General features: G+C 52.4%; 9 protein-coding genes across 9 annotated transcripts in view; 4 read left to right on the top strand and 5 right to left on the bottom strand.

Moving 5' to 3' along the window:
- VDBG_02517 (succinate/fumarate mitochondrial transporter) overlaps positions 1 to 139 on the top strand; it is a gene marked incomplete at both ends in the record, with an annotated part of 1,195 nt that extends 1,056 nt beyond the window's left edge. Inside the window, one exon of the mRNA XM_003006332.1 lies at positions 54 to 139. Coding sequence (XP_003006378.1) covers positions 54 to 139 — 86 coding nt within the window. The remainder of the gene's footprint in view (positions 1 to 53) is intronic.
- Positions 140 to 501: 362 nt separating this feature from the next.
- VDBG_02516 (conserved hypothetical protein) lies at positions 502 to 1,172 on the bottom strand (the record flags this gene model as incomplete). The annotated part of the gene is made up of 2 exons (XM_003006331.1): positions 502 to 912; positions 984 to 1,172. The coding sequence occupies 2 exons, from the start codon at positions 1,170 to 1,172 to the stop codon at positions 502 to 504; spliced, it is 600 nt and encodes a 199-aa protein (XP_003006377.1).
- Positions 1,173 to 1,972: 800 nt separating this feature from the next.
- Positions 1,973 to 2,972, bottom strand: VDBG_02515 (2-(S)-hydroxypropyl-CoM dehydrogenase; the record flags this gene model as incomplete). Its single annotated transcript, XM_003006330.1, has 2 exons — positions 1,973 to 2,728; positions 2,804 to 2,972. The coding sequence occupies 2 exons, from the start codon at positions 2,853 to 2,855 to the stop codon at positions 1,989 to 1,991; spliced, it is 792 nt and encodes a 263-aa protein (XP_003006376.1).
- Positions 2,973 to 3,097: 125 nt separating this feature from the next.
- VDBG_02514 (predicted protein) lies at positions 3,098 to 3,400 on the bottom strand (the record flags this gene model as incomplete). Its single annotated transcript, XM_003006329.1, has 1 exon — positions 3,098 to 3,400. The coding sequence occupies one exon, from the start codon at positions 3,398 to 3,400 to the stop codon at positions 3,098 to 3,100; it is 303 nt and encodes a 100-aa protein (XP_003006375.1).
- A 214-nt stretch (positions 3,401 to 3,614) lies between these two features.
- VDBG_02513 (C2H2 type zinc finger domain-containing protein) lies at positions 3,615 to 5,346 on the top strand (the record flags this gene model as incomplete). Its single annotated transcript, XM_003006328.1, has 2 exons — positions 3,615 to 4,227; positions 4,280 to 5,346. The coding sequence occupies 2 exons, from the start codon at positions 3,615 to 3,617 to the stop codon at positions 5,344 to 5,346; spliced, it is 1,680 nt and encodes a 559-aa protein (XP_003006374.1).
- Positions 5,347 to 5,516: 170 nt separating this feature from the next.
- On the top strand, positions 5,517 to 6,265 carry VDBG_02512 (C2H2 type zinc finger domain-containing protein; the record flags this gene model as incomplete). The annotated part of the gene is made up of 2 exons (XM_003006327.1): positions 5,517 to 5,803; positions 5,852 to 6,265. Coding segments are annotated over 2 exons (420 nt in total), but the record flags the coding sequence as incomplete, so codon positions are not given.
- On the bottom strand, positions 6,136 to 7,279 carry VDBG_02511 (alcohol dehydrogenase; the record flags this gene model as incomplete). Its single annotated transcript, XM_003006326.1, has 2 exons — positions 6,136 to 7,053; positions 7,229 to 7,279. 2 exons carry the CDS (start codon positions 7,277 to 7,279, stop codon positions 6,136 to 6,138), a joined length of 969 nt encoding a protein of 322 aa, XP_003006372.1.
- A 416-nt stretch (positions 7,280 to 7,695) lies between these two features.
- VDBG_02510 (Formyl transferase) lies at positions 7,696 to 8,650 on the top strand (the record flags this gene model as incomplete). Its single annotated transcript, XM_003006325.1, has 1 exon — positions 7,696 to 8,650. The coding sequence occupies one exon, from the start codon at positions 7,754 to 7,756 to the stop codon at positions 8,603 to 8,605; it is 852 nt and encodes a 283-aa protein (XP_003006371.1).
- Positions 8,651 to 9,626: 976 nt separating this feature from the next.
- VDBG_02509 (alpha-L-fucosidase) lies at positions 9,627 to 13,416 on the bottom strand (the record flags this gene model as incomplete). Its single annotated transcript, XM_003006324.1, has 9 exons — positions 9,627 to 10,762; positions 10,824 to 10,908; positions 11,011 to 11,042; positions 11,094 to 11,174; positions 11,502 to 11,584; positions 11,922 to 11,975; positions 12,288 to 12,444; positions 12,537 to 12,576; positions 12,790 to 13,416. 9 exons carry the CDS (start codon positions 13,414 to 13,416, stop codon positions 9,627 to 9,629), a joined length of 2,295 nt encoding a protein of 764 aa, XP_003006370.1.
- Positions 13,417 to 13,737: the final 321 nt, after the last annotated feature.

Here is a 13,737-nt window from a genome sequence, read left to right as displayed (position 1 = left end):
CGCATTCTACAAGGGCATCACGCCGCGCATTATGCGTGTTGCCCCTGGCCAAGCTGTCACATTCACCGTGTACGAATACATCAAGGAAAGACTTGAGAAGAGCAATCTCGCGTTCACCGGAGGCAAGTACGAGGAATAGATGATGAGGCAACGAGATTGATTTTGCTTTGATCCCATTGCGACGCAGATAGATGTGGAGGGGCATTTGCGGCCTTGCATGGATGGTATGCTGCGGGCGCAATGTCGAAGATACCAAATCTAATTCGTTTTGATCATAGCTACAGTGCATCGGGAGCTGCCCTCCATGAACACGATGAAGTAAAAGGGGCCAGGAAGATTTTGATGGATTTCATTGCTGGACGAAGCGTGAGTAGAAACGTGTCATTTTTGGAAGGACAAGGACACAAGGGGCATCTTAGCGAGAGAAACATCGCCAGTAGAAATTTTGATTTGTTACGAGCAGAACGGCTAAACAGGTAATTGCTTGGTTCTTTCGCGTTCTCACCGACCAGGCCGCTTAGGGCGGCTGAATGCTTGTCGGGCCTCAACTCTGGGGTGTAGATCGGATAAAACCGACTCTTCTGTGATCTCAGTGGGCTCCTCGACCTCGTACTTCTTGGCAAGCTCAAGTCCAGCCTCACTTGACGCTATGGCGAGAACTGCGCGCTTCATCAGCGGGCAGAGCATTCTGTCTTTAATGGCCTTGTGGCCAGGTCTGGCCGAGGAGGAGTTGGCAGGGCACGTGTAAAAGAAGAGGACAGGGCTTGTTTCAGCCCCATTGTGAGTATGGGTATAGCGGAAGATGCTGAAGCGGGGCTCGGTTGTCGAAATGGCTTGCGACAGCTCGGCGATCGAGGTCGGCGACTCGGTCGAAGGTACAAGCTCGACGCTTTCGGTGTCAGGATTTACTTTCTGTCAAGGCAGATTTTGGTTAGCTCTAGCTGTTTCCTAGTCTATAGGTCGCACGATAGGCATTGACATACCAGCATGGTAAGGACGCGGCCATTGTGCTGTCCGACCGCTCGCATGGCGGCGATGGCGTCATCCGGCATCGGAAGCTTCATCTTCTGGCTGAGATGGATCTCTCGTGCCCCGGTGCCTCTGCCCGCTTCCTGTTCGGCGCGCTTCACCTCGCCCAAGCTCTGTTCTTCCTCGGTCAACGGCGCATCCATTTTGTTATGGGCATCGTGCTTGTCGAAGCCGGAAGGCGTCAGCTTCAAAAGCAGTGGGTTGTAAAAATAGTCTCGCGGAAGTGCTCGGAGCCGAGCTCGCGAGTCAGTGTCAGCCTGGTAGACGCGAAAAGCATTTTTCTGGCGGACCTTGGCAGCATCCGGGAACGTAGGTGATTGGCGATGAGGTGGGGGGCGGTCGCATGGCGGCGAAGGATGATGTAGAGAGCCTCAGTCTCCTTGAGATGGGGTTGTAGAGACGCGAGGTTATCTGAAAAGGATGCCGTCGAGGAGACTGGCGAAAGAAAGTCAATAGGTTTGAGGGCTTCTGCCTCAATGGTGGCAAGGAGGCCAAAGTACGACTCGGACGAGAGCAGAGTGTTGAACTGGGAGACCAGCTCCTTCGAGGCTTGAAGGCAGTCAGCGATATGTGAGCGCATGCAACCCAGGTAACAATAGTCTTGCCTGATATTCCGGACTGCATCGTGACGAATATGACGATGCCGGGTACGGGAACTGTGGTGTCGATGATCAGTCGTGCCCATTCGGATTTCCTGGTCTCGATAGCAGAGGAACAAGAAAGGCACGGACTGTGTGCCTCATCAGAGTGGGACGTCAGCAGCAGATGGCGGGGCAATGAGACCAGATGGTTGCCCCGCTGTTGCGTGGCCCGTGCACAGTTGAATACTAGTGCTTACCGTTGGTCCAGAACCTCTGGCTGACATTTTGTATGCCCTGCTGCCTCCGCAAAGACGGTAATGCGTTCACTCCTTGATACCTACCTACCTAGGCAAGCATAGATATTTTTTAATAACTTGATTAATTGATAGTATAGCCACCGTCAACCACGAGCGCATGCCCTTGTACAAACGATGCCCGCGTCGAGCAGAGGAACAACACGGCATTGGCTACTTCCTCCGGGGTTCCCATTCGCTGCATAGGGGCGATATCGATGGCAGGCTTCAGCCTTTGAGCCACCTCTTTCGAGCCGATTGTCATAGGCGTTTCAATCACCCCTGGGCATACGCAATTGATCCTGATGCCGTCCTTGGAGTAGTCAATGGCATCGGATCTCGTCATGTTGATGACTGCAGCCTTTGACGCGCAATACGCAGCAGCAGCGGGCCGAGCCACAATGCCCAGTTGACTCGCAATGTTCACAATGGCGCCCCTCTGCCTCGGATGTTCTGCGAGCGTCTCTTGCTCTAGCATGATGGAGAGAAAGGCACGCGACGACAGCCATGTCCCTCTATAGTTGATGTTTGTAATGCGGTCAAAATCTGCTACGGGTGTTTCGTGAGATCGCAACGAGGCTCCCAGCACACCCGCACTAAAGACGGCATAATCGACACGCCCGAACGTCTTTGAAACGTGCTTGGCGAAAGACGACACAAAGGAATCATTCGAGATGTCGCCCGCCATGCTACATATCTGCGCTTCCGGTCGAAATTCCCGTAACGCACTGCGTGTCTTGGCGAGTGACTCGGCGTTGATGTCTGTGAGGGCCAGCCTGGTGCAGCCAGACTGCGCGAACCTTTTGGCCACAGCTGCGCCAATTCCTTGTGCACATTATCTCCTGTTAGCAAGACCGCGCCATGACCGTCACAACATGACGTGCAATGACGCTGACAAACCTGTTCCTCCTGCTCCAGTGACCAGGGCCACGCCAGGAAATGTCAAGAGCATTGCCAGTTGTGTGTTGGCGTATTCCAACTCGACGTTGACTCACAGAGGCTCCGTCACAAGAAAAAAAATAGATGAAAGAGCACGGCAATAGTTCACAGGTTTTTGAACGATGCGGATGGCGGTCCTTTTTTGATGCATCTATCTGGGTGAGAGGCCAATCTTTGAGATAGATCGAGGTGGTGGTGGTGGAGAGGTATCGTCTCGGCTGGGTAGATAGCTTCGGATCTACGTTGGCACTTATCTTACCCCAACTCACTCCCGTAGCCCAGGTCGCCAGCACTCGATAACCCCAGTCTCGAAGCACGCTTACGATTCATGGCGCGCCTCTGATCAGCGCTGACGAGGTTCTGGCGCAAGACTCCACTGAGAGCCGAGTTCGACCCCAAAAGCCAGAGCTGCCCCGAGACCCCGCGCCGCATGTCCACCCCCAACATCTCTTCCACCTCCAACATCGCCGCGGCGAACTTCACCTGCTCCAAACTGCTGGGGAGGCCCTCCTGTGGACTCCCGTGGAGATGCTGCCCCATACCCACGCGCAACAGCATCAGAAGCCGTCGCAAAATAAGCGCAGGGGCGGACTACATCCGTACCTGGTGCACGCGCATGTCCGCACTGCGCCGGAACCTTCAAGCGCACCGAGCATCTCGAACGTCATATCCGCACTCGTAAGTGCCGAGTCCTTGCAAACAACATAGGAGAACCGGGGTTTATCAGCACGCTTGGGTCCGCTTCCTTGCCTCATATCCATGTGCTAACCAAATGTGCTGCATTCCAGACACCAAAGAGAAGCCTTTCATCTGCCATTGCGGAGCTGCGTTTACACGTCGGGATCTCCTAACCCGCCATCAGAGAATCACATCTCACGAGGACACACCCCCAGATGATAAACCAACGCCTTCGGCGTCCTGTTCTGTTCCATCGGTAGATCACCAAGCTACCACCAACGCCACCGTCACTACAACTGTGACAACAGTGGAGCCTACGCAATGGTCAAACCCAACCCATCAACAACGGGCTCAAACTCCGACGGAGATATATTCACTTGGTCATGGTAACAACAGTATGGTAGCACAACCATTTCAGCAGAATATTCTCCCGCCACATTTCTTTGATAGCAGTGCGATAGATGGCGTAAGTACGGGGTTCGATGCCCAGTTCCGTGAGTTCGCAAATTTCCTGGACGGGGTAGGGCTTCCAGCAGAATGGAGCCCCTACTTTCAGGGCCCAGAGAAAGAAGATGTCCTAGATCCTGCCTTGCGCAACAGAGATGATGCAAATTACACGCAGAGCCAGAGACCCGGTACACCGTTCAATGCTTGGCTTCCCTCAGCCCCTGCAAAGAATCGAATGCACCATGATCTTACAGAATACAGTAAGGCCATGATTGGATTTATACACGAGTGACGTACGCTTACGAATATTAGGCCCTCGTTCCCATGAAGGTGATTCTCAACCCTTCAGGGTCACTGACGACCAGCGTTCCCGCCTCATTGCTGCGACAGAGGCTTTCCGCGATGTTCTTGATCCTACTTTCAAATTCCCATCACGCCATGCATTGACGCGATATGTGACCTCCTTCTTTGAGGGGTTTCATTCCCATATGCCTTTCATCCATGTCGCAACGTGGCGGCTATCGGACCATGCTTTGGAACTGATCCTCGGGATTGCAGCTTTGGGCAGTCAGTACTGCTTCGAACGTCGCAATTCAGAGTCGCTATTCCATGCTGGCCAAGCAATCCTCGTAGAGAGGATACGACGCGAGGCTGGCAAATTTGGTGCCAAGAGCCGCTCCTACCTGGGTCTCCATGACCCCTCGCCGCTTAAAGGAGCCACGCGACCCGAGCACGTCGCACGAGACCCTTTCAATGAGTGGGCAACCTGGGAACCCATTGAGACGGTACGCGCTCTCGTTCTTCTCATGGGCTATGCTACTTGGGAACCCAAGGTCGCCCTTCTCCAAGAGGCATTCACCTTGCAAGGACTCCTTGCTCAGGTTCTTCGTGATCTCGGCCTCGGCGAGGAAACCCATCCGTCCTTGACAGACGGCACCAACGGATCCCAAGCAGTTTGGGAGGCCTGGGTACGGCAGGAATCCGTTCGACGCACCAAGCTGATCGCGTTCTCTTTTCTTCACATACACAGTATTGCATACAACGTCTATCCTGTTCTGCGGAGCAACGAAATCAACCTCAGATTGCCGTGCTCGACCAAGGAATGGAAGGCACCCAATGCAATGCAGTGGCAGGCTGCTCACAGCGAGATATCCAAGCAGCAGCTGTTCTTTCAGCATGCGTTGTCCTTGCTGTTGAAGAAGGCTGACGACGGCATGGGAATTCTGGATCCGATTCCAACACCACTTGGCAATTACGTGCTCCTTCACGGGCTTCTGCAGCGCATATACATTGTCAGAGACTTGTCTCTTCCCGTTATGGATCACTCGGCTCAGCTGCCGGCGGAAGAAGTCGATAAGCTTGAGTTAGTACCCGCTTGACATTTGCACCAAGTGCGTTGCAGTATTGACTGATTCAACAGGAGTGGACTCCGTTCGTGGACGTCCGGTTGGCAGCAGGCTCCGGAGTCAACGCTGGATCCCAACAATGAGAACGGACCTATACCATTCACCTCCAGCTCTCTGCTCGGATTGGCATACGTTCGAATTTACCTACACCTAGGGCCATACCGCCTACTCGAGACTCGCGATCCCAGGCGTATCGCGCGGGCCCTCGCTCAGTCCCCTGCAGTGGAGCGTAGCGATGGAGTTGTCACGGCTCTGTTGTATTCTACACATATGCTAAGTATCCCGGTCCGCCTCGGCGTAGATCGTGTCGCACGCAGTCAGGCCTTTTTTTGGAGTGTCAGGCATTCGCTTTCAGGCTTAGAGTGTGCAGTCCTACTGAGCAAGTGGTTGTTCTCGTTGACCGAGACCCTAGCCGCGACCCCTTTGACAGGTAAAGTGTACGGCCTTTTACCATAACCGTCTCGCTGACATCATGCAGACAGCGAGGATCGCATTCTACATTGGGTCTGGTGCATCGTCGACGAAGCATGCATGTCAGTCGACTTTGTGGCTGAGGAGTACAACGGAGCCATCGAAAGAGACCGCGCAGCCTGGGACTGGCCGTCCACATGATATGGGCGCACTTTTTCAAAAGCAACACTCAATGGCCTTTCATCAACGTAATGGGGCAGGCTCTTCAGAAGTATCGTAAGCTCGTATCAGGATGATAAAGTAATTAGAACGCGGTAAGTGCAGAGGCAATCAGGTTCATACTCTCCGTCCCTACTTCGATATCCTGACTACAAGTCTTCCTCGGAAATCAGCATCTTTGTATGCATCGACGATGCCTGGGATATCATCAAAAGATGCCATAGCTAAATGAGACTCGATGCCGTATTGGCTAACGACCTCCATCATTCTTTCCGTGGCGACTCTGCTTGCGACATACGTCCCTCTCAGTGTCAACTCCTTGAAGACGATCAAGTCGGCCTCAAACCTCCACTGCTCTGCGGGAAGGCCCAGAATCCCCAGGGAGCCACCCATGCGAAGGATCTTGAGGGCCCAGGCGTTAGCAATCAATGAGTCTGTACAGACAATAGCTGCCGCAACGCCCTGGCCTTCTGTAAACTCGAAGATCCGCCTGTCGGCGTCGGGACTGCCCGAGTCTATTACAAGATCTGGACGCAAAGCTGGGTTCGATGTTTCGTTGGCCAATAGCCTGCCCGCTGGGCGGCTATCTACGGCAATGGTTCGAAAACCGAGGCCCTTGGCGAACTGGATACCCAAATGCCCAAGGCCACCGATGCCTACGACAGCCACAACACTGCCTTGTTCTAGGCCTTGGGTTGCTCTTTCGAGCGAGCCCCAGACAGTGGCACCCGCGCACATTAGTGGCGCCGCCTGCTCGAAAGAAAGACTGTCGGGGAGTAACACGGTTGTTTCTGGGTCGGCGACCATGTATTCCGCAAACGCTCCATCGTGTTGGAATCCTGCAGTCTCTCGGTTGTCGCAATACCTCGGATCCAAGTGATTCAGTACTTGCTTTGCTGTCTTGCAACCAGCGCATTGGTCGCAGGCATTCTTGAAGTTGAGGACACCGACCCTCTGACCAAGCTTCCAACGAGGATGGCATCGATGTCCAATTTGAACAATGCATCCTGCTGGCTCGTGAGATGGGATGAGACCAAGAGGTGACTTGAACTGTCCGTCCAATACTTGAAGGTCAGAGTGGCAGAAACCAGCTGCTTTGATCCGAACCAGGAGTTCGTGATCTCGTATAATTGGAGTTGGTCTCTCAGTGAGCTGATATGGTTTCCCATACTAGTGTTCCTTAGTCACTCTCCCTGTAGACATCTGTGAGGACGACGATACCAACCTGTACAATCTGGGCAGCCCTCATGATGCGGGGGTGTTGGACTTCAGCCATTGGGGGCCTTTTCCTGCGCAGACAATAGCGATTCTTCCTAGATTACCGGACAGCTGAGCTGTCACCACATGTCTTCATTTAAATATCGAATTGCTGCTTGCATGCCATCATTAAACCTCGAGCAGCCTCCGCCTTCGTGAACGCTCTTTTCCTTGGGCGTTTATTTCTCAACGTCCTGAAGTATGACAGCCGGGCATTCCGCAAGCGCTAGACTCTCTCTGTACGTGGCCAGCAAAAGCGCGACGCCGAAGGATCTCCGACGTTACTGAAAACGGAGCCAATGCCAACGCGCGAGCCCGGCCGCTGTGGGTCAAATCCCCCCCGCCAAACATGCTTTCAGCCACGGAGATTAAGTAAGCCCTGACATTTTCATCCACCAACGAACATCATCGTCACACTGACTCACCTTCAACTTAACAACGACACCAACAACCACGACAGTTCCTTTGCACGGTTTCGACATCGCCTTTCAACATGGCTAACGATCACATTCTGACCCTGTCCTGCCCGGACAAGCCTGGCATCGTCCACGCGGTGACAGGCATCTTTGCCGAACAGAACCTCAACATTCTGGATCTCCAGCAGTTTTCCGACCCGGTCTCTGAGAAGTTCTTCATGCGTGTTCATTTTGGTCCCACTCCATCGGAGTCGACGGCGCATCTGGATGAGCCTTTTGGCGCACTTGCTGCCGATCTCAAGATGGAGTACGATATTCGACCCGTCGCGAAGAAGCTGCGTGTTTTGATCATGGTGTCCAAGATCGGCCACTGCCTGAACGACCTACTCTTCCGTACCAAGGCTGGCCAGCTGAACATTGAGGTGCCCCTTATTGTTTCGAACCACCCGGAGTTCCAGCAACTGGCTGGCAACTACGGCATTGGATTCAAGCATCTGCCCGTAACCAAGGACACCAAGGCCGAGCAGGAGCAGAAGATCCTAGACCTCATCAAGGAGCACGACATTGAGCTTGTCGTCCTCGCCCGTTACATGCAGGTTCTCTCGCCGAGACTGTGCGAAGCTATGTCCGGACGGATCATCAACATCCACCACAGCTTCTTGCCATCCTTCAAGGGCGCCAAACCATACCACCAGGCCTATGAGCGCGGAGTCAAGATCATTGGCGCTACTGCTCATTTCGTCACGGCTGACCTTGATGAAGGCCCCATCATCGAGCAGCGTGTCTCTAGGGTCGATCATAGCCTGAACCCAAAGGAGCTGGTTGAGGAGGGAGCCAATGTCGAGAGCCAGGTCTTGGCCGCTGCGGTCAAGTGGACGGCCGAGGGACGCGTTTTCCTCAACAAAACCAAGACGGTAGTCTTCAATTAATTCACGCGCCGCGCGCGATCAATTCGGTTACAAAACTGTACCCTCGACATTTACGAGCCTCACTGTCGTTCGGGATCCAGTTAATGCCGCTGCAGTGACTAATCCATCGTCGTTCCAGCTAAAATCAACTGCGCCACCTCCTCGGAGACGAAGTCCTTTGACACTGCCACCGGCCCAGGATGCGGGGATCGCAGGCCCAAGGACCACCGATCTGATTTCTTGAGAGGGAGCATCGTGCGCCAGGGGTAGGTCGACCACCAGCATACTCAGTATCGCTCCCGCGAGCCCGAAATTGGCGTCAATTTGGAATGGTTCATTGCGCGCCGAGTACATGCTGAAACCATTGTCGGCAAAGTTGACATCAATCGCATAGCGGAGATGATAGTGCGCCATGTCTGTGTTATTCAAACGCGCCCAGCAAGCAGACCGCCAGACCTTGCCCCAGGCAGCGTTCGCATCGGGCCCGTTGCCATTGCCACGAGACTCCAGCGTCTTCCTGACGCCTGACTGAATCGTGACATTCGTATAGCCGCCTAGATAAGATGAAACCGAATATCCTGGATGCCAACCTGTCAAATGAGAAAGATGGCGATGCGTAGTCTTTTCTTCAAAACCGAAAGAATCCGGAAGCTTCCATTCCTTGATGCCTCCCCAGTTAGTGAAATGAAGGCCTTTGTCCAGCTTTTTGAGGCTCAACTTGACATCTTCAAGAAAGCCAGTATCCTCTTCCCGAACGTATTCAGCGCCAGATAAGACTGTATCGAACACGCGATGAATCTCTTGCTGATAGTGGGTGCATCCAAAAGTTGTTGGTCCATGCTCCGGGCTATTGCACGGATTGACGACCAGTGTTCCATCGTTGCTGAATTTGTCTTCGACCAGCTGAGTGAGCCAAAACTCCGCAACCCCCTTAATCAGAGGATATCCTTGATCCCTGAACCAACCGATGTCTTGTGTGTAATCAAAATTGTCCCAAACGTGCTGCATCATCCATGCGGGAGCGGCCGGATCTGTCGACTGATTAGCAAGTTGCAGCTTCAGACGGAACTGAAGGCACTTCACAGAATGCCCAACTGGCAGCGTTTTTCATGGCTGTATGTCCGAAAATATTCATCTCGTTGTGCACAACCCAGCCACTAGCGTTGTAAAGAAGCTGTGCCGTCTCAGAGCCACGAGGTACCCAGTTTTTCTCCATGTAGTTCCAAAGCGCGTCTTGGGTCCGACTGAGCCCTGTCTGGTCAGCAGCCCAGTAGTTCATCTGGAGGTTGATGTTGGCATGGTAATCACCACTCCAAGCCGGCCAAAGTTCTTCCGTCCACCGCCCAGCCAGGTTAGCCGGAAGGGAATCTTCTCGCGATGATGTGATGAGAAGATGTCGAGCGTAGTCGAACAAGAGAGCTTCCAAAAAGGGATCTCCTGGGCCGTCTGAATCATACTCTTGGATGAGTGCAGCGGTCTCTTTTTGCGCCGAGTTGTTCGGATCGGGGAGATCAAAAGTAAAAGCACCTTGAAGAGTCTGGTAGTCTTCAAGGTGACCTTCGAGAAGTGTCCGGCGACCTTGTGTTGCAGCGTTATTGGTTACTTGTTCGACATATTCGTGAGGATCCACGCCACGGAAACTATAGCCACTTTCCGCATTACCTTTGGACTGATCAAAGTTCGTCTCTGCCCCAATGACGATTGTGAGTGTTTTCTGACCATCTGGTACGGTCACAGACAACGAGCCGTCATCAGAGCATTCTGTGGCTGGTTTTGTACAGCCTGGTCTTCCTGTGATACGAGCTATTGACTCGTACTTCATACCCAGAGGGAATCCGAGTTGGGTCACGCCAACACCTTTAACGTACTGGTCCCCACAGGTGACGTTGAATAAGTTTGCCTCGACGAGGATGTTTTCAAAGCCGAACCTCACCTTGGGAAGTGTCTCGCCGGTCGTTGATATACTGTAGACACATACCTTTGCTGGAAAGCTGCAGTAGACGACAGTAGTAAAGGTAGCTCCACCGGTGTCAAATTCAGTAGTATGTATACCTGTGGTCAAGTCGAGGGTCCGGCGATAGTCAGAAAAGTCGCCCATTTCTTCGACAGCAACACTGAAGTTGCCCAGTGTTCGGTATGCACCGAAATGGTCGCCTTCGCCCAGGAGAGGATCGACGTCTAAATAGCTTATCCATTAATTACACATGATTCGACCCAATTCGAGATATTCATGACTTACGTCCAGTGCCATTTGCGAAGATGTTGGCTCGCAAGCCCGGTAAGGCTTCGTGTTTCGGAGATGGCGGGTTGCCACCTGAGTAGCTCTGTGCCATTATGTCAGATATTCGAAGCAAAGGTGGCCAGGGGAAAGTTACCTCGGATTCAAATGGCCCACCGGACCATAGAGAATCAACATTGATAATTACTTTCTCTAAACCAGGAGGCCCATGAGGTATTGCTAATCAGCTGTCAGACAGTGCAGCTACAGAATTACTGTGTCCATTCTCACCTCCAAGTTTCCCATTACCAACAGGATAGGCCTTCTTGAGGAGGTATATATCACTACTTCGAGTGCCGTGGGTAGCCGGAACTGAGGACCATAGTGAGCGCCCCGTTACTAAGGCAATATTGGCGAAGAACAGAACTGTCTGGGCACAACTGAGGGCAACATTTCGAGTCTGAGACGGCGGTTTGAAACAAGTGTAGCCTCACGGAATGAAAGTCATTCCCCTGACTTTCGAAAGGGTCGAGAAATGCCAAAGACGGAGTGATGATAACTTTGCAGCGAAGTCATGGCCGGCGATCGTCCTAATGTGCGTTTAATTTGACTTCAGTCGTTTCGACGGCCGTTGGCCGGCCCGTTAATCGGATCGAAAGGATAGATGGAAGAATGCTGAGACTGCATATGCTCATGCACGATCCTTGTAGGTCTCAACGAGCACATCTTGGTCATCACGCGACGGGCGACGCTGCCAATGGTCGGTCCTTCCTAGGTAAAGCCTGCAAGCAAGTTAAGGCAAGTGAAAACAATCTCATGACGAGGACCCAGAATCATTGCTTAGGCATAGTACATGATACGTTGCTGCGTGTAACGCCGGGTCTTTTCTGAAAGCGTGCCTGGTGCTGTGAGTGTGACACACATGTGAGATGATCAAGCCCCTTTGACCAAAAGTTTCGTCACCCCGCACTTTACGCTGCCATGCGATCAACTGAGTCCGTGAGATCCTGGTTAAGTGAGGGGTGGCGGGGTCACAATGCCAGGCAGGGGTCTGTTGCCGACCCGACGGTAACAAGTCGGGGGAAGTTCACCTCCGAGCAGCGACGGCTGATCACATACTTCACATGGATATATGATGAAGCCTCTCGGCTGGTGAGAGGAAACCGAATCACTCTGCATTCAAAAATCTTAGCCGTAGCTTTAGCTCAAGGGAATGGTATACTCTTAACTGGGGAGAACTGAACGTCATGGGGATAGAATCCTGACAATGAAATGACCTGCATCTAGTCTTACACGCGAAAGTTCATGCCCACACGTTTCGATTTACCGCCTCAGGAAATTGATAAATGATCTGAAGGAAAGCATTAGGGCAGAAGTGATAATCATAGTAAAGGAATTCTGGTTGAAATACGGAGCCATCATCAGAGATTGCATGTGGAACAATTGCAGCGCTGTCTTGATGAGGACGTACCATGCCAGACACACCTCATGGCGCAAAGCTGATTACCTGTCTGTTTCCTCGGCCTTTTGCCGAATATTGCAGTGCGTCCAGAGCCGCGTCTAAGTCTCCCGCCTCTAACATATTTGCTGCGGAAATGACTCTCTGCTTGATATCCGACGTCCGCCCCAATGCCTCCGAATGCTGGAGACACCAGTGAAACAGTTTACCTAGTAGCTGTGCGTCTCCCTGGTAGTCCGGAGCGACGTTACCCATGTCCACCAATAAAAGCTTACCACCTTCAGGATGAGGTGTCCCTCCTGTTATTTTCTGTGACTGTATCGTGACGTTCCAGTCGCATATGTCTCCATGCATGATCCCAATTCGATTAAGCTCTTTCACTCCACGCGTTAAGTCATAGAGCTGCGATTCGGTCATGATGATATCTCCTTGCTTTGCAAGGGAGTCTAGACTGCGTCCTGCGAACGGCATGAGAACGCCAGCGACTGACCCATCTTCCCAAGGCCCCGGTGATGCGTCTTGTATGACCACAGCGTGGATAGGGACGACATTGAACCTCTTCTCCATCTCTCCAAACATATTCTCGCCATCGACTTGACTATCCAAGTGGGCTAAGAGTTTCTCTCGAGTGCGAATCGCCCTCTCAAAAGCCTTGATATCATCGCTGAATTCGATTCGTTTGAAAACAGCTTTGCGGCCGTCCCATTGACAGACATCTGTGCCTTTGCTTAGATATCTTTTGTCATGGATGTCGCCATAGTGAACGGTAGGAAAACGGTCCTCAGGATCAGAGCCGTACCGAAGGCTTCCAGTGATGGGTAGTGCAACGTTTTGTTCTTCCTGTGTATGGTAGGCAACGGGGCTGCCTTTCAGCGTTGTTCGAATTGTATTCCAGCGAGGTTGCCGTCGGTGGCCGCGATGGTACGCCCTGACATGTTTTTGGACAACAGATGACAACCATGCGTCGTCACTGACTGCCACATCAACATCTAGTTGATACCATCGCCTATTGGCGACATCGTATGCCCGGACAGAGCACGGAGCCTTGGACGAAGCAATGTTTTCGTAGATCTCGATAACTGGATCGTGCCACTGTCGGCTTCTTTCGAGGACATTATGCGATTTTCGTTTGAAATGACTTCTAATTTTGTCCATGGCCTAAATTGCTCAGATGTCGGAGTGAAGACGGAAGGAATGTGGAATGACGAAAGAGTGCGGGGTTCGAGAAAATGATTCAGGGTTGGGCAACCTGGCGTACGAACCAAGACGTACATCCTTGGCAGGGAGCGCCGAGAACAACAAATGACCTGATACATAGGAACACGCGCATCAATCGTTTTCCCGAGCTCCTAATGGGGGTTTATTGCATGTAGAGATAATTTCAAGTTATTCTGTTCCTAGTCTCTAAAAGTCGCCAGAAATGCAAACAACGATGAACTCGCGCCAGCTCGCAACTTGATTGTAGTGACAAAGTTC

This window comes from Verticillium alfalfae, genomic scaffold (genome assembly GCF_000150825.1).
Source record: "Verticillium alfalfae VaMs.102 supercont1.3 genomic scaffold, whole genome shotgun sequence".
In the NCBI taxonomy this organism is placed as follows: domain Eukaryota; kingdom Fungi; phylum Ascomycota; class Sordariomycetes; order Glomerellales; family Plectosphaerellaceae; genus Verticillium; species Verticillium alfalfae.
Note: the sequence above shows the minus strand (reverse complement) of the source record. Positions and strands in the feature narration are given on the sequence as shown.